Source organism: Eulemur rufifrons, chromosome 16, assembly GCF_041146395.1.
Source record: "Eulemur rufifrons isolate Redbay chromosome 16, OSU_ERuf_1, whole genome shotgun sequence".
Lineage (NCBI taxonomy): Eukaryota > Metazoa > Chordata > Mammalia > Primates > Lemuridae > Eulemur > Eulemur rufifrons.
This window is the reverse complement of record NC_090998.1, coordinates 55396179-55415317: the sequence shown is the minus strand read 5'-3', so window position 1 is coordinate 55415317 and position 19139 is coordinate 55396179. Positions and strand designations below refer to the sequence as shown.

Here is a 19139-nt window from a genome sequence, read left to right as displayed (position 1 = left end):
TCATGGACCACCATGTTTTCAACATCCCTCTTAAAGTGTAGTCAGTAGAGTCAGTAGAGTAGTCACATCCACAATGGCCGTGGACAGTCAATGAAACCCTGTACTCCACGATGCTTTTCCAGCTTGTCCCATGTATTTTCTGCCTGTTTCTGAATCCACGTAAGCTGAAGTTTTATTATCCCACATAACAGACTTGAGGGAACTTGTGTGTGAGATGATGAGTCTGTGTAGAACCTGAGGTCAACATCTTTAGAAATGTTCATAAGGAGGACACTGAAATGAGGATGTGGTTACACAGCTCCTGACCACTTCACTTGCAAGGAAAAGCTAGCATAACCTGACCGTATGTGAGAGCCTCTGTGGCCTGAGAGAGAAAATGGTCCGCGTTTAGTGGCCTGGCGGGAGATGATCTCCTTTTTTTTTTTTTTTGAGACAGAGTCTCGCTCTGTTGCCCGGGCTAGAGTGAGTGCCATGGTGTCAGCCTAGCTCACAGCAACCTCAAACTCCTGGGCTCAAGCGATCCTCTTGCCTCAGCCTCCTGAGTAGCTGGGACTACAGGCATGCGCCACCATGCCCAGCTAATTTTTTCTATACATATTTTAGTTGGCCAGATAATTTCTTTCTATTTTTAGTAGAGACGGGGGTCTCACTCTTGCTCAGGCTGGTCTTGAACTCCTGACCTCGAGCGATCCACCCGCCTCGGCCTCCCAGAGTGCTAGGATTATAAGCGTGAGGCACAGCGCCCGGCCAGATGATCTCTTTTATCTGCATAGGTGAACTGTGAAATAAAATCTGCAAAATGCTGAAGAGCGTGAATGGAACTGCTACGGTCCCAGCGAGCCCCATCTATTCATCTAGAACTTATTCCTCATGCTGGCTAATGGGCCCCTGGGCTAAATGTAATGATAAGGTTAACGAAAAAAGCAGGACATTTTGTATTTTTTCAGATGTTAGATCTTTCCTTGTCCTAAATGAATAGGGTGTTGCTAATTTTATTTCCTTTTATTACCTTATTTTTCTATTTTAGCCAAAACTAAATGAAAAGATGTGTTTTTAATTTCATATGAGAAATGATTTGCTTTTCAGTAATAGTTGAGAAAAAATTATGTGCCATTATAGCCACCTAATATATTTTTCTATTAAAATGTCATTCGCAACAGTTTGTCATAGGTGACATATGAACAGAGGGACTAAAAATGATGAGTTTTATTGATATCACTGGTTGAGCTGCAAAGGCAGCTCCATTTGGACAATAAGGTCTCAGTTTAAAAGTTGCCTTTCCAGAGAGAACTTTTCTTTCTTCCTTTCTTTCTTTCTTTTTTTTTTTTTTTTTTTGAGACAGAGTCTCGCTCTATTGCCTGGGCTAGAGTGCCGTGGTGTCAAGCTCACAGCAACCTCAAACACCTGGGCTCAAGCAATCCTCCTGCCTCAGCCTCCCGAGTAGCTGGGACTACAGGCATGTGCCACCATACCCGGCTAATTTTTTTCTATATATATTTTTAGCTGTCCAGATCATTTCTTTCTATTTTTAGTAGAGATGGGGTCTCGCTCTTGCTCAGGCTGGTCTCGAACCCCTGACCTCAAGCCATCCTCCCACCTCGGCCTCCCAGAGTGCTAGGATTACAGGCGTGAGCCACCGCGCCCAGCTGTCCAGAGAGAACTTGCCTGAGCGCTGCATCGAAAGCAGCATGCCAGTCACTCTCAACAGGCTTTTCGGAATAGCTTCATTTCCTTCATTCATGTTTCTATTGGATAGTTCCTTGTTCACATTTGCGTATCGTCTGTCTCCCCTCCACTGGAATGCGAATTCCAGACCTTGCTTTGTTATACCCAGTGCACGGAACACTGTACTTAGTAGGTGCACAATATTTGTTGAATGAATGAATCCATGTTTGAAAACATAAAATTGTTAACCACTTACTCTAGGCTAGCCCCCTAGTTTGTTCTTTTGATTTGTTTCATTGTTTGTTTCTCCTGTTGTTCAGCCTGTCAATCTTTATTACATCTTTCCCCCTTTTCACTGTAGATTTATTTATTTGTGGATATAATTCCAATTCTTTCTGCTTATGCTGTATTAAAGAGCATTTATCAGACACTTAATAGAGCAGTGTTTTGTGTGAGGTGTACTATAACAAATGTTTTGCTAATAAAGCAATAAAGCTCATAAAGCAATAAAGCTTGTGGATTTATATTTAAAGAAATAGATTGGAGTGGATCTGTGTTTTGTTTTTTCAATTACATTACTGATTTGTGTTTTCTGTTGCAGGAGAAAAAGGAGTGGGCTGCCAGGTCTTGTTCCAAACTTTGGACACCCAAAAGCAAGTATGTTGAGAAGAAAGACTGAGATGCATTCTTCTAGAGGCAACTTTTATATCTGCTGCCTGGGCTAAAAGGAGTGAGATTAAGAAGAGTGAGCCCTTGTTTCAGCTGAAGATAAGCCAAGCATGGACTACACAGTAGGGATCCCACTGGATGCCTGTTAACTATGTTGGGGCTACAGCATGTGGTTAATTCTGATGGGTGGGTGGGAAACTCAGTGCCAGGTGCCCTGGGGGTGCTCTGTATACGTGGGTTGGTTTTAGCAACAGTGCTTTAATTTTGCAATCCATACAGGGAGAGCAGGAATCACCACCAAAGCTGGTAGGGTCTGGCACGGGTATCTAGAAAAATTATTTCATTTCTTATGTTTGGGGGGGATAGGAACTGAAGTGGAACAGAATATTTCTTTGTGCCTTGGAAATTGCATGCCCTCATGTTTTGGCCTTGACATGGTCATGAAATATGTTTGCTTTAAAGGAGGAATTTAGGCCGGGCGCGGTGGCTCACGCCTGTAATCCTAGCACTCTGGGAGGCCGAGGTGGGCGGATCGTTTGAGCTCAGGAGTTCGAGACCAGCCTGAGCAAGAGCGAGACCCCATCTCTACTAAAAATAGAAAGAAATTATACGGTCAGCTAAAAATATATATAGAAAAAATTAGCCGGGCATGGTGGTGCATGCCTGTAGTCCCAACTACTCGGGAGGCTGAGACAGGAGGATCCCTTGAGCCCAGGAGTTTGAGGTTGCTGTGAGCTAGGCTGACGCCACGGCACTCACTCTAGCCTGGGCAACAGAGTGAGACTCTGTCTCAAAAAAAAAAAAAAAAAAAAAAAAAAGGAGGAATTTATAGCAAACTCATGTCCGTGTTAAATATGTTAAGAATGATTTGTTATTCATACATTTCTTTCTAATCGTGTGGTTTTTTTCTTTCTCTTTACATTAAAAAAGAAGTTTGAGACCAGTGTAGGTAGGTTATGGCTACAAAATCCAATCTATCACTGGGGACAATAAACTTCACCAATGTCAAGACAACATGGCTTATCAATCATAGTTAAAATAATCCAAGAATTGGTAAAGATATTTTGATTTGTTCTTGTGAAAGACTTATTTTTTTTAGATAAGTCCAATATACCTAAAGTATTAAAGTACAAATACTTACATAGCAAATGTACTTTATTCCAAAATTTAAAAACATCTTGGCTCAATAAAGAGACTTGAAAACATTTTGTTTTATAGTCACACATTTTATTACAAATTTATTTTGTACCCAATAGAAAAGCAAATTTGGAATCTATTTACAAGTACTATATATTTACATATATACAGTTAATGAATTTAAAGAGAATGAGCAGAGAAATACAATATATATGGAAGACTATGCCACTGTACATGGTTTATTATCATGGTCCTTAATGTTACTGAATCTTAACTATAGTAATAAATACAGTTCTATATTTACACATTTTATAAAACATCTCATAAATGTACTTTTTCAATTCCAAGTTAAAATATCTGATCAAAATAAACACGATTATATAAAAATAAATCTAACTAACACCCATTTGGTTTGGATGTATTGAAGCTAATGTAGGATAAAAGAAGTTAAGAATTAATACTTTGACTTTTAATATTTAATCACTTGCCTCTTAAAATACCAAATACATGTATTAATATGGAATAAGCAGAGAAGTAATGTTCCTGACATCAAGTGGGTTGATCCAGAGAGAACACAGCTAAAACCAAGCTAAATAAACAGGATAATACGTTACTGAGTCTCTGTTGAATCCAAATGGTGTCAGATATTGGGTTTACAAGAACTACTAGAGACACATGTGTGAGAAGTTACATCAGTGGAATTAATTTATGTTGTGTCTGCATTTGATTGTTATCTTAAGATGCACATTCATTTGAATCAACTCATAAAACCTCTTGCAAAAAATGTGCACTCACTCAGGAAAAACAAAGTCCCAGGTTGCTTCCTGTCTTTTTAAAATATGTCCGTTGCTGGCAACAGACTTTCCTTCTGAGCTTTGGGCACCAAAGAGCAAGGAGTGAAAAACGAATTAGACAAGACAAACTCCACCTGTACATGATTTCCTTACTAGCAATTTAAGAATTTCAGTTAATCTTCCTTTCAAAATATTTGTAAGCCGTTTTATTACATTGAGGGTAGAACCATTTAGTACTGATATATAAAACCTGGTATCTCTAAAACTGATCTCAGTATGAGTGAATTAATAATGCCTTACATCGTCCATCCGAGGGATTGGTGACTGGGAAGGGTCCTTTCTGAGGAAAGGCAAACGAGGACTAAAACATCTCCACATGGCCATTAAAATGAAATCCTATGGGTCGCAATCCCTCACTTAGTAATGTAGGGCCATTTAAAATCCTTATTTTCCTCATGCCTACGACCATCTTTTAAGGAGTTTTTGGGATACTACCTTAAAAAATAAACTCATTTTAGAAGCAAGTGGGTTCTCACCCCCATCCCCAAATAATTACATTGGTGAGTTTAAAAAGAATGCAAGTAAAATCATGGAGAATCATTTTTGAAGAACATTTCAATCTGCTTTTTTGATCTGGGCTCACCTAAATAGTGTGAATGATATATCCCTTAACTAAACAAATTATACAAGCAGCATTTAGACATATTTTACTCTCAAGTATCAATAGGTTTTCAGCTTTTTTACACTGAGAGTTTTTTATTTTTTATTTTTGGTTTTTAAACCAAGTTTCAACTCTGGTCTTCTCAGCTACTGCCCTGATGAGCTCCATCTCACATTTTCTGGTTTTCAACTTTTGAAAACATTTTCTCTCACACATTAGAGACATGGGACAAATGCCACAGATGAAAGATGGCAGCTTTCGGTCATTGGATAAGCCGGCAGTGACACGGAATTAGAAGGCAGGTCGTAGGCTATGCTGGCGCCGGTGAAGGTCACTAAGGCTTGGGTCGAGTCACAAGACTGTTTTTCGACATCATCAGAGTTAATGGACATCAGGCTCGGGTGTGGCGATCTCGTCCAGAGGTGGGTTTGCTTTCCCAGGCTCCCCAGATCCTCCTTAAAATGGGGATTGAAGAGGATGTAGAGAAGGGGATTGAGACATGCAGGAAGTGGGACAATCACCAGAAGGATAAACTTAATTACTTCAGGACTGATAAATGTGAGGTTTAATAAAGAGGAGAAGGACAAGAAAGCCACGGGGCAGTAAAGGATACAGTTGGTGAAGAGCAGCAGGGCAATGTGCTTCACCATAGAACAGTCCCAGATATTCTCCAGGTCTCCCTTTTCCAAATGGCAGTAGAGCCTGGTGTAGGCCATGGTCATCGCGAGGAAGCAAAGGGAGTTGAGCAAGACCAGCGCCACCATGTAGCCCGTGGTGCTGGGCTCCCCAAAGGGCAGGGGCAGGCAGAGCGGGGAGGCGCTGTAGTCGCTGCCGCCCAGCAGGGGCACCGTGGCCATGGCCAGGGCCAGCAGGGTGCAGAGCAGAATGACTGCTTTCAGGCTGGAAAAAGGAGTTTTCGTTTCAAATTTTGCAGAGCATTTCACAGAGAACCCACGCTCCAGGGCTGCCAGAGTCAGCAGGAAAACGGATGATTCTGAGGCAAAAATGGACAAAAACCCAATGACTTGGCAACCGACCCCGTTCTCCCACCCTGCACCATGTCGTGCAAAGCTGCCAAAAGTGAAGGCATCCACACCAGCCAGCGCGGCACTGCAGGCTCCCGTGAGCATGTTCACCGCTGCGATCATCCCGATTAACAGTTTTACGGAGGAAATGTACAGAGGGGATCTGAACACTGTGGAAGTCACCAAGGCATTACAGGTGAGTGCCAGAACGGCTATGGTCCACACTCCGATTCTGATCAGCCAGCTACCGAACAAGTGTTCACAGGGCTTGAAGGGGCCTAGAAGTCCAAGGAAGAAAAAGATCGAGCATCAAATTAGAGTTTACAACTTTTGCCAAATTACCCTTTTGTTTCTCTAGTTAGGACGCCAAGAGATAGAGGCCAGTAACAGCCCTGGTAACGCACAGCGCCATGTGGCATTCTCCACTGTCCCGCACCACTGTTGTCACCACCTGGATCTTCTGCAGCGCTGGCTGGGTGAACACCCCAGGTGCTCATGTTTCCAGGGGGGCTGCACAGAACTGGGAACGGGGAATTGCAATCGCTTGATTAGGGCACCCACGATACAGCTGTGTTGAGGCCCGGTACAAAGCTAGATCTCCTGGACTTTTCATTATGTTTTTCACAATGCTGCAATAAGGTTCCATAGGCAGAGAAGGAGAATCCTAGAGAAATATTCCATAATACTAGAAAAGGAAGTATGGGTGGTATAAACACACATTTCATGAAAATCTCATCTCAGTTTTAGACTCACATTTGACGTTAGGGAGCAAGGAACAATTTAATTGTTGAAAATAAAATATCTACCTTTCTTAGCCATCTTTTTTCAACTGGCGCATCCTATTTCTTCAAATGGGACAAATTATTAAGTGAATTCAATTTTTTTTTCTTTCTTTTAAAAAACTTATCTGTACAAACTATTATATGCTCTCATCAAATGGTTATTTACAGGGAAGACTTAAAATAAATCACCCTCAAAAATCAGTTATTTTACAAAGCAAGACTATAGCATACTATATTTCAGGCTGAATTGTTAATATGGTTAAAAAAATTACATATGCTTCTAACAATACGCTTGATTCTTTATAGTTTCCATTAAATTGTCTCAAATATCTTCTTCTCCTAATCTTACTTGCAAATAGAGAACTCCAGGGAATGAATGTTTGTATTTTACAGGTCTCCCTGGCGAGGGATACTGATGAGCCACAAAGAAGGCACAGATTTTGCTTTTAAAGTGTAGCCACAGAGTTATTGACGGACTCAGAGTCAACGGTGGAGACTGCTGCTGAGGCGGTTTCGATGCCTTTCTTACCTGGGGAAGGTGAACATTGCACTGAGTGAAGGGCTTTCAGGTCTTCCTCAAAGTCAAGCAGGAAATCTTCAAGGTCCCGCTCATCTACAGGAACGAGACGTTCTGGAATGATTAGTTCTGTCTCTCCTTTCAAGGGATCCCAGATCCCCGAGAGGAGAGTCCTGGGTTCTTTTTTTTTTTTTTTTTTTTTTTGAGACAGAGTCTCGCTCTGTTGCCCAGGCTAGAGTGAGTGCCGTGGCGTCAGCTTAGCTCACAGCAACCTCAAACTCCTGGGCTCAAGCGATCCTCCTGCCTCAGCCTCCCGAGTAGCTGGGACTACAGGCATGTGCCACCATGCCCGGCTAATTTTTCTCTATATATTTTAGCTGTCCATATAATTTCTTTCTATTTTTAGTAGAGACGGGGTCTCGCTCTTGCTCGGGCTGGTCTCGAACTCCTGAGCTCAAACAATCCGCCCTCCTCGACCTCCCAGAGTGCTAGGATTACAGGCGTGAGCCACCGCGCCCGGCCCTGGGTTGTTCTTGACACATGAACCATCACAAAGGTGAAGGCAAGACATCCTGCTTTTCCGTGGGCTCTGGTTTTCTTGCAAGTCTGTTATAAGGTTGCCTTTGGGTGTCTACTCTAGCTACTATGACATACTGTTCTAGCACAACTGGGAGTGAGGGAAAATGACCCCAGACTCTAGGTTGTGACGTCTAAACTATCTCATTCTATTCTTGTTCCCTAGAGCTTGTGATGGCCCCAAACTGCAGACTTAAATTAGGCAAAGGCTGTGGACCTCTCCATTCAGAGCAGGAATCACTTTATCCAATTTTTTAATACTATGATAGCTACAGTGCAAATGTTCTAGGCTGTGTTCTCTGAACACAAGAGGGAGAATTAGATACAGTTTCAGTCTTCCCTGGGGAATTCTGCATAACAAAGAACAAATCAAGAAGCTACAGTGGTGTTTGGTTTAGCTATCCAAGAAATAGGAAAATAAGAGTTTTGTGATCTAATACACTTTCCCAAAACTGCAGATTTAATTGGTTTCATTTGGTACTTGGGAATCAATATTTTAAAAAAGCTACTGTTTAATTCTATTATGTGGCCCAGGGTTGAGAATCACTACCCTGGAAAATAAAGTCTACGAAGGACCGTCTTTCTCTTGTTCGTTGTGTACTTTCACAGCCTAGAACAGTGCCTGGCACATAGTAGGCTCTCTGATTGTTTTGTTTTATTTTTTTCCTTGAGTGAATAAATGTAGTAAAAATTAGAGTGAGTGAGTCAGGAAATGCAAAAACTAAAGCAAGAATAAGAATAAGACACATGCTGTGGCCTAAAACAAAAAAACCAAGGGCCAAGATATCAGCTTCTTAAACAGATAGGCAGGAAGAGAGGGTAAGGTAATCTGCAGACAGACTGAATCACACTTACTTTGGAATCAACAAATCATTAGGGCCCAAAGCATGAGAAGCCAGTCTGTTTAGACTTTGTACAAACCTGCAAGTCTGGCAGGGAAAGGAGGGGGTGATGCCCAGAGTGGCTCCTCATTACCACAGGTGTGGTTTGAGCTGCATTGCTCTCTGTTTAAGTAATGTCTTACTTCAAGGAAAGCTAAGTGTTTTACAGACATTATCTCATTTCACCTTCCTGAAAGATAACCCCATGGGGGGTAGAAGGAAAGAATGATTTAGAATTAGTTGGATAAAAAGTTGGATTCTTAAGCCCTTCTACTAAAATATGGAGAATCTAAAATGCCTATCGTAAGAATAAAAAAGGATTTTGTCATCTGGAGAAAAGGGTTCTGAATCATGTTTGAAAAAGTTATCCACAATGATGGGACCCTTTTAAAAGTTTATGGAAACCCTGATATCAGTACACCCCTGAGGACAATATATGCTAAGGGGGATCTAATTATAAATATAAATAGTAAGAATTCACTTACAGAACAGATAAAATTGTAGAATGAATCTGAAAGGAGCTTTCTCATTCTGAGGGAGTCCTTACAAAGTGTGACTGATTCTCAACTTGTTCGGGTGGCTACGCAGGGGCTTGTGTGGAGTTCAGATGACCTGTTTGGTGGCTTTTCAAGACCCTTCCAGTCATAACTTCATCACCATAACATAGCAGGTCTTACCTTGAACCTGAAACATTCCAGCATCTTTCTTATAAAGGTCGTCCATACTGCTGTTGTCACCTTTATTCCATTGATTAGAAATTTTATAGACGTTCTCACACACTCCAAATGCACAGCACTGGTAAGCATAAGGCATTTCTATGACCCTTTAAAAGGAAACAAATAAAAAACACTTAAAAAAATGGATCATTAAATATAGTGTTCATCTTCTTTCACCCAATGATTCTACATTTAGATTTTAGCCTAAATAAATAATCCAAAATATAAGTTATGGGCATAAAGGTGTTTACTACAGTGCTACTTATAGCAATGACAAAGTTATTAAAAATGATCACTATGAAAGGTTGATAATTGCTGAAATTGAGTGATGCAACTTCCATCATTGAAATGATGAAACATTTTCGAAATAAGATTAAAAAATGACTGCTAAAAAATTGTAACAACATTAAAAAGTGCTTATGGTGTAATGTTAAGTGACTAAAATATGATATAAATTTGTATGAACATTTTGATTCTAACAATTAAAAATACATTGAAAATAAAGTCTGGAAGAAATAACTTAAAATGTTGTCTAGGGGGACTTTTTTTAGATTTTTGTTGTTTGTTCTGCTTTCGAAACTCTCTTTTGGGATTATATTACTTTCATGGTTTTAAAAGTCTGTAAAAAGGATTGTGGTTTAAAAAATACATAATCTTTCAAGATACTTCTTTATCAATGATAAGCATAGTAGGTTTTAACAAGTACTATTTCTTCAAACAAATGTTAATTTAGTACATTTTATTAGAACCTACATACAAGCTAGATAAATTAAAAATTGTACACAGGAGTACAATAATATTACAATGTTATTTAATTACATGCCCTAGTTTGTAAACCATGGATCAATGGTTTTCAAACTCTTTCCATGCACTGTGTGATTCTGGGAAGCATCTTTGAGAAGGAAAGGAAATACGGTCAGGAAGACACATTCTCCCACTTCAGGACTGTCCTAATAATGCTCCAGGGGTAGGGGACTTGAGGGCATGAAATGCAATTCAAAAGCGTCCCATGACCTCATAAATTTAGAAAACCACCATAATACGTCTGTTATTTCACATGACCACAAATGTATCTTATTAGTTTTAATGACAAACTCACTTGAGTTCTGGAAAGTTTTCAGATGATATCAAGCTCTGCAAGCCATGATTTCCTGTTAATTTTAAGTGAGTTAAACCATGTAACCCAGTTACAGGAAAAGACGACAGGAGGTTGGACGATAGGTCCCTGCAAAACATCAAACAACAATTGGCTTTTAGTCTGTGTTAGCATAAAACATTTATGTTTAAAAAAAAAGCAACCTAAAGATCATTAAACTGCTCAATAAAAACTTCTGAGCAGGGTCCTTACTCTTACTGGTAAAAGTAACCATTTTGATTTAGCTCCTGATAACTCTTTTCAGTCAGGATTTCGGGGGGCGAGGGAAGTTTTAATTTCATCCAAATTGTTCTAGAGTCAGCTTCATTTGTTCAGGTGGGGACATCTACAATCAAGGGGAAGGTGCTACATTTAATTGGAAAAGCAGTGCTGACTGGATTAGGAGTGAGAGGTAAAAAGTGTAGGGGGCTTATTTATTCCCTTCCTTCTCCTGACTTCTGTGGGACCATTTCCTTTTTTCTCTATCAGATGGAGAGAGGAAGAAGCAAGAGATGGGAAGTGGAGGGAGGAAATGAAGGGACAGAAAGGTTTGCAGTTAAAACAATAAAATGAAAGCCCCTCAGAACTGAATGGACATCTTATTCCATTCTACCTGATTACTCAGCAAAAGTAGACTTCACCTGAATAACCAGAACCAGCTGTCACCCAGATCTTTAGTTATCCACTTAAGGGCCCGTGCGGCCCTAGAGGAGCAGGAGGGCTCCGCCGCGGCTCGGACGCAGCTCTAGGCGTGGCGAGCACAGAGGGCAGGCGACCCGTGGCTTTCCAGCTTCCTCAACAAAACCCACCTTTCGATTAACTAGATGGCCCCCAATTATTGAAAGACATGCCATAAACAGGTAATTAAATACTCACAGCTTTATTAGAGATGGCAAAGTGGAAAATGCATTAGGGTGGATAATGACAATTTTATTCCAAGCTAAATTCCTATTTTAAAAAAAAAAAAAAAGGCAAATGAAAGGATTATATAAAAAAAGAACATGTGAAGTTTTACCATATGCATTCAGTCTTCTACCAAAATGTAATTTCTATTCAGATCAGAATCAACTCATCAAACTGCCATTCAGATTAAGATATTAGTGATATAAAATGACAAAGAACTTTAAATCAGCCTTGTTTAAAGCAATCAAGGAAAAATTCATTCAGGAGGATATTTTAGTTTTTACTCTATTCTTGCTAAAAGGTTGACTTTAACATGGTTGTAAAATTTTATTAGGGTTTCTCTAAAATGAGTGGGGGTAGGAGTGTGGGAAGAGACAGAAACTTCTTAGGCTCTTCTTCTGATGAGTAAGTTTTAAATTATAAAATATTCCTGGATATATAATGAAACTCAACAACAAGAAAAAAATCTGTGCACATCACTCAGCTATGTCAAGCCTTGAGAGAAACACAAAGATACTTTCAAGAAAATTTCCAGGAAGGGATACTGAAAAGTAAATTATTAACTGGGTTACGAATAAAATAGGGGCTAATGTATGTTAGAAATAGAATCCTTTGATAGCAAAGAAAAACTACAGTTTATGGGGAAATAAAATTCACTTGCCACACATATGTAATGAAATGTAGATAATTAAGCAGGAATGAAACCCTTTTCAAAAACTTCTGCAGAAAATTTATCAGGGATAAGAACTTCTATGTTTTAAAGAAGGAACTATGGATTTAAGATTTTTACTTTTAAAATACCTAACAAATAGGGTAACTAAGATGTAGGCATCCTAGAAAACCAAATATGATCAAAGTCAACTTTTCTCAGATGCAGAAAAGTTTATGATACTGAGCCCCTGAATTACCTTGAATAAAGGATATTCACAGAATATTCACATTCTCATGTGAAAAGGTCTTTGGGGAACTTTCCTCCTTTGCTGGAGGAAACTGGAAGTGTATTCATTTTGCTCTTTTCATTGATCCCAGAACAGAAGAAAATTGCAGCTAACAAGAGGAGGAAAAGTAGGGAAGGTGGAAAGCTACAAATGGCGCTAGGCTCTGGGTAACTGAGCGAGACACTGTCTTCTATTGAGCTGCTCAAGAAATAAGTGACTACTGATGTGAGCCAGTAACACATCTGTGGAAGTCTCTTTGGCAGACGTAAGTAGAACATGGGTGCCGTGGGTGAGCTTCACAGAGTGCAATATCTGCAATGTAGGCCAAGTCCTGCCATGGTGCTTTATAGTGATTTGACTGGGGTTTTAGTAAATATGTGAGAATTTATGTGTTCAAAGGACTGAAATTCCTTTTCCATTCTCGAGCCTGTGTGCTGGAATTCTCCCAGCAGCCCCGGAGGCGTCATCTCTGCTTTCCTGCCCTGCTCTGTGCCTGGCCGGATCCTGCGGGCTGCATTCCCAGAGCTCCCCCTTGGCCTCAGTTGTGTTCCCGCTGGGATTTCTGGGAGGAGAGAGAGGTTGGGGCACTCGTGGTCTGCCCCTTCTCTGTTCTGGAACCATATCTCTGATGGCAGCTGCACACCTTCTCAATCACTGCAACCCCTCTCCATGCGTGAGCTCTTCCTGCGTTCTGCACACACCACTTCCTCCCTGCGATTCTAGTCCCAGTCTTCATGATGGTGTTGCTTTCCGCACACCATGCTCTTGCTTGCTCCCTGCCAACACCTATTTAGTGTCCCTTCATTTGAACCATCTGGGGTGAACTGTTTCCTGCCAGGGCCCTCACTGATACACCTTAAAGGCTATGCCGGGCGTGGTGGCTCACGCCTGTAATCCTAGCACTCTGGGAGGCCGAGGTGGGCGGATCGTTTGAGCTCAGGAGTTCGAGACCAGCCTGAGCAAGAGCGAGACCCCATCTCTACTAAAAATAGAAAGAAATTATATGGACAGCTAAATATATATAGAAAAAATTAGCCGGGCATGGTGGTGCATGCCTGTAGTCCCAGCTACTTGGGAGGCTGAGACAGGAGGATCGCCTGAGCTCAGGAGTTTGAGGTTGCTGTGAGCTAGGCTGACGCCACGGCACTCACTCTAGCCTGGGCAACAGAGTGAGACTCTGTCTCAAAAAAAAAAAAAAAAAAAAAAAAAAAAAAAAAAATAATAATAATATGGCATAGTTACTACGTGCCAGGTACAATTACGAGTTTTTTATATGTATTATCGCATAACCTTCAACACAACCCTACGAGACATTTTACTGATAAGGAAACCTCTGTTTCACTTGCCCAAAGTCTCAGGAGCTGGGATTCCAACCCAGGCACACTGGCTTCAGGGTCCCTGATCTTTTGCTCAGAACATGTTTGAATTTTTAAGTAAATAATGAGAGAGCCACCACACTAGACCCTGGAAATAAAAAGACAAAAACATTCTCGTTGTTTTCAGATATGGCTTGGTCTACCTGATGACAGTGCTGGGTCTTAAGTCCTGAAGTAGAGAGTGTGCAAAGTGGGCTCCAAGACAGGAGGACTTATTCTTGTGAAATGGGCAGGGAGACTGGTCAGGGTAGGGAGCAATCCATAGGCAATGGCACCAGGAGGAACAGGGGGAGAGAGACGACACTGCCAGGAGGTTGGAATCAGATTCTGAAGAATGGTGCTGGGAAGTTTGGTCTTGATCTTGAAGACACAGGGGAATAACAGAAGGTTTTTCAAGCAGAGAAGTAACATGATTAGACTTCTATTTAAGAAATATTTTTATGTCTCTTTGGAGAATGAGATGAATGCGAAGAGACAGAAGACAGAAGGCAGGAGGACTGGTTACGAGAATGATGGTGACAACAAATGAATCATTATATGGGCTTGTGGTAGAAGAGTTGAATGGATGAAGTGGAGTTTGCAGAGTTTGGTAAGTGGCTGGATGTGAGGTCCAAGGGGAAGGAGGAATTCAGGGGGATTCAGATATTTATTTTTCAGAGTCTGTGTCACATTCTTTTGGTATCTTTAGAGCTCAGTTATAGAACTGACTTTTGAAACAGTCAGAAATCAAACCTGGTGAATAAGACAGATAATAAGAGTAGGTATTTTTTGTTTACATTTATTAAAAAAAATAAGTAAAAGCACTACACAAGCAGATTTAAACCAAAAGTAAGGAAAGGGCAACATGACTAAATTCAGAACCAGATAGATCTTAAGGTAAATTGTTGGGAGAGAGTGATTCTTAAAGGTAAATTTCAAGTCTTTCAAGGAATAGTATTATTTAAAAAAAAACTTTAGAGGTCAGCAAAAGAGAAAGATTTTTCACAAACATACTACAGTTTAAACATTGCATCTCATCACCATTCATCAGAATCATGTTGAAATCCAGTTTCAGTATAGAAAGTTTTAACTGTTATTTCATAAGATAATCTGTTCATAAGTTTTCTTTTTAAAATTTAATATATAGTGTTTCAATCAAATGGAATTAAATACAGGTATTTACAAATCTTAGTTGCCTGAGCCATGGAAGCATTTCTGAGGACATTTGTGTTCAAACCTTAGTGTACTTGTTAAAATGCAGCTTCCCAGGCTCACTCCCGAGATTCTAACTCATGAGGCAGGTGAGGACCTGGAGTCTGTGTTTTTCACAGTTGTCCCCATGTGATTATTAAGCACTTTGAGACACATGTTGAAAAACTCTGCTTAACTGGGAAAAAAAAAAGCAGGAGAAAGAATTGTGTGACCATCTCATTGTTGTATGCAGAATCATCCCTGCCAATTCCAGGCTGTGGACGGGAACACACTTGGGAGGCTGTTCAACAGCGTGGCCTCCTTCCTCTTCATCTAAGTGTCATGACTGCTGCCTGGTAAAGAGCATAACTGCAAATTCACTGCTTCTAAATTTATTCCTGGAAGTTGTCTGCAACATATTACTTGCTTTATCATAGCAAATATATGCACAAGGGTCCCACCATATGAGTATTCAGTGAAAAGAAAACACTAACATTAGGGGAAGGCTCAAAAGAGAAAGTGCATGCTCTGTGTTGGGGAAGACGCTGGGAGGTGGTACTCACAGAGATCGGAGGCCAAGCAACTGCTGGAAAGCATCCACTTTGATTTCGTAGATTTCATTATGTCTTAGGTCACTGAAATGACAGAATCCCAAAGACTGATTTCAAAGTTACTAGTTTCAAAGATTACGGACTTCAGAGGACTTTTACAGAGGGATTACCTGCCCTCAACCAAAGGAACACATGAAGTGTGACTATCAAGTGACTCATTTCTATTTGTTTGTTTAAAAAAGAACATTAAAATTTATACACTCAAATAAGTATTATCTCTATTTCAAAGCAACTAGTTCCCCTGGGAGGATATAAAACCATATTCCAAACATGCCATCATCATTCAAAACCCTGGAGGACTCCTCTCCTGGTGCTGCCTTCTGAGCCTTTCTTGGATTGAGGGTCTTCAAGGAGGATCAAATCTTTGCCTTTTAAAGATGGGTTTACTTTGTTTTTCTCCCTTAATCACCCAGAGGCACTCAGAGAAAAACTAACTGTGAAAGGACAGACGGTTAATATTGTTTTGATCAAAACTGAAGTGTGACTATAAAGCAACAAGGCTGATGTTTTGTGGGGGAGGCAATTTTAAGAGAGGAATTCTAAAATGTTTCATGCACCAGTAGCATCTATGGCACCTCAAATATGACAGAGATGGCACCTCCTCTAGAGAGACTATTGTGAAACAAACACACCAACATACTCAAGTCCCCCCATATTCAAAAATAATGCCACTCACTGGATAGGTAAGTTTGGTTGTACTTGTAAAAGAAGAAAAATTCTAAAGTTCAAACAAATCTAGTTCACCAGTACACTGAGTTAGGAAAAAACAAACCAAATACATAATAAGTGTTTTACTGATATTATAGCATAATGCATGAAAAAAAAGTATTATTTGTGTTTCCCAACTATCTAGCCACGCTACACAGTCACACCTTGTGTATGTAAGAAGGAAAAGCATCAAATGTCGCCCCAGTGAACCACAGGGTAAATAAACCAATGACCCTGAGAAATGTGAGTTTTGGTTCTTGATCTTTGCTAGGTGATTTACAGATTCTTAGACGTACATTTTCTGAATCTTTTGGCAGACTGAAAAACTGGGTAATTCTTCTAACAGGTTGTAAGACAGATCTCTGAAAAACAGAAGGTGCAAAAGGGAAAATCTGTTACGTATGAATCATGAGAAGACATGCTTTGCTCTTCTTTTCCCGCCAAGGTGTTACATTTCCCAAAGGCGGCTCTGAACATTTTCCTGGCCCTGACGTGGGGCAGGTAGCCATAGGCATTAGTGGAGTACCCAGTAGATTCAAATATTTACTGAAATATAACTGTTATACTTCTTTAATTGATTTAAATAATTTACTTAATGAATTTATTTATATTTTTTCATAATGATCTACAACGTTCTAGCTGTTATCTTACTGCAATGTGTAACACTGTAAATTAAATAATTGTGCCTTTGTTTCTAAGAGCTGCTACAACTCTATAGCTAAGAAGAATCATTGTTGATTCTTTTCTAATCAACTTTTAAAAAACCCAGCAATTCAAAACATAGCACAATAGCACTAACTTTGAAATCAATCACTATGGGGTGGGGTTGAATCTAAAAAAGTCTTCAGCCCAAACTCAACAAATTACAGAATAACAAAAACATCTGGACATATTTATAGTATAATATAACTAATCTAAAACAAGCCATTGTAATTTGCAGAAAGCTTAAAAAAAAAGACAGCTGGTAGATAAAGTAACATAGATATATATAAAAAACTTGTCTCATGTTTTAAAAGTTATTAGCTAATCAACTAACACATTTCCATGCCTGATTCTAATTCTTAAAACTAGATCACCATTATGCAACTGAAAGATCATACTGTTTTCTAAGATGTTCTAAATTAATCTATTCTTATAATTGATTACTTTATTCTACACTTATTGAATAAATTGGATTTATATAGGAACAGAGGTCATTTATTACACATAAATAATTCAAAGAAAGCTGCTTGCAAACACAAATTTGTGGTTTAAACTAGAGGTTTGAAAGACACTGCCTCCCCCACAAAAAAAACCCCTAAACCCTATACGTATGCACAAATATACCTATTAGTAATATGGTATGTATTTTTGAAAAGTAGTGAATGTAATAAAATGGATATATGAATTATCAAAGCTGATAATAATTTGGCGCACGCGTATCTGCAGGCTGCAAAAGTGGCAATCCTTACTCATCTACCACTTAGTAGAGGGTGCATAAAACCTTGTTCTACGTAAAGACATAGTGTTACCTTCTACCTAATGATTTTCATGGCTAACATTGACCAAGCACTTCTTATAAAAAGGCTTTACTTGAATTATCTCATGTAATCTCTGAGGCCACCTTATGAGGAAGACACTATGATTATACCCATACAATAGGAAATGACTTGCCGAAGATGACAGCTAGTGAGTGAGGGCCAAGTAATCTCATGTGGGTGAAGCAAGTTGGGGGCAAAACCACTCATGTATAATACAGTGCAATTTCCTCATATAACAAGTACTCATTGAATGACTCAGCCAAAGGAGGAAAGCTCTGACTAATACTGCCACGAGAAACAAAGTACCCTGTGTTAGATGTCAGGGTCCTGGGTTCTAGTCTCAACTTCAATTTATTTTACTCGGTTGATACACCGGTCAAAGCATATGTCTTTCTCAGCTTTCTTACATGAGAAGACACCTGCTTTGCCGATCTTGCAGGGTTGTTGGAAAGAACAAAAGATATTATAGGTTAAAATGCTTTGAAAATGGCAAGATACTGCCATTAATGTATGTGTGTCCTTCTGGGCTTTTCAAGTTCCAACTTGAGGAAAGAATAATGGTGTAAAGGAAGTGAGAAAAATGATAAGAGCTAACACTGACTGAGAGTTTACAATGTCCCAGGTGTGCTGTGTTTGATGTGTAGTCATTTAATCATAATAATCCTCTGAAGGACATGGCTACATCTCCATTTTATAGACTGGGAAACTGAGCCCCAGAGGAATAATAATTGCTGAACATACTGTGCTGGTATATAGAGAGGCTGGATTTGAACCAGAGAAATAGGGCCCCGAGCCTTTGCTCTTAACCATTTTGCCAGCTGGCCTCCGTTTCTGTGGTTCTAGCCCTGCGTGGTTTACCATTCACTGTGTGACGCAGTGAGACAGATGTAATTTAAACACTGGCTCTCTATTTATTAGTTACAGTATGTGAAATCCTAATCATGTCACTGAGCCAGTTTCCTCAAGAAATGGGGATGATTATACCTGTTCTGGGTGTGGTAGGCAGAATTCTAAGATGGTTTTCCAAATTTCTACCACCTAGTGTACACACTTTCTCCCAGTTATTCAATTAAACTGACTGCATTTGAATTTTCACTCTGCTACTTTCTTGCAGTGTGACTTTGACAAAGTTACTTAACTTCCCTGATTCTCTCAGTTTTCTCATCTGTGTAGACACCTCACGGGGCAGGGTAGGGTAGAGAAGAGGGGATTTGTTCTATACTTCCCCCCTCCCATGCCACCACATCACATTTGGATATGAATGACTGACTCCAAGGCTACCATGTAGTGTTATTGCACCCCCATGTCACTGAGCAATAGGGGTATGAGGTGACATGGCAGTCTGGGGATGGGGA

At 39.9% G+C, this 19139-nt stretch overlaps 1 protein-coding gene across 3 annotated transcripts in view; it reads right to left on the bottom strand.

Moving 5' to 3' along the window:
- Positions 1-3539: 3539 nt before the first annotated feature.
- LGR5 (leucine rich repeat containing G protein-coupled receptor 5) overlaps positions 3540-19139 on the bottom strand; it is a 127298-nt gene continuing 111698 nt past the window's right edge. For all 3 annotated transcript variants that reach the window (XM_069490157.1, XM_069490158.1, XM_069490159.1), the window contains 7 exons: positions 16561-16626; positions 15509-15580; positions 11435-11506; positions 10523-10648; positions 9385-9530; positions 7263-7346; positions 3540-6229 (listed from right to left, as the gene is read on the bottom strand). In XM_069490157.1, coding sequence (XP_069346258.1) covers positions 5142-6229; positions 7263-7346; positions 9385-9530; positions 10523-10648; positions 11435-11506; positions 15509-15580; positions 16561-16626 — 1654 coding nt within the window. In that variant the 3' untranslated portion in view covers positions 3540-5141. The remainder of the gene's footprint in view (positions 6230-7262; positions 7347-9384; positions 9531-10522; positions 10649-11434; positions 11507-15508; positions 15581-16560; positions 16627-19139) is intronic.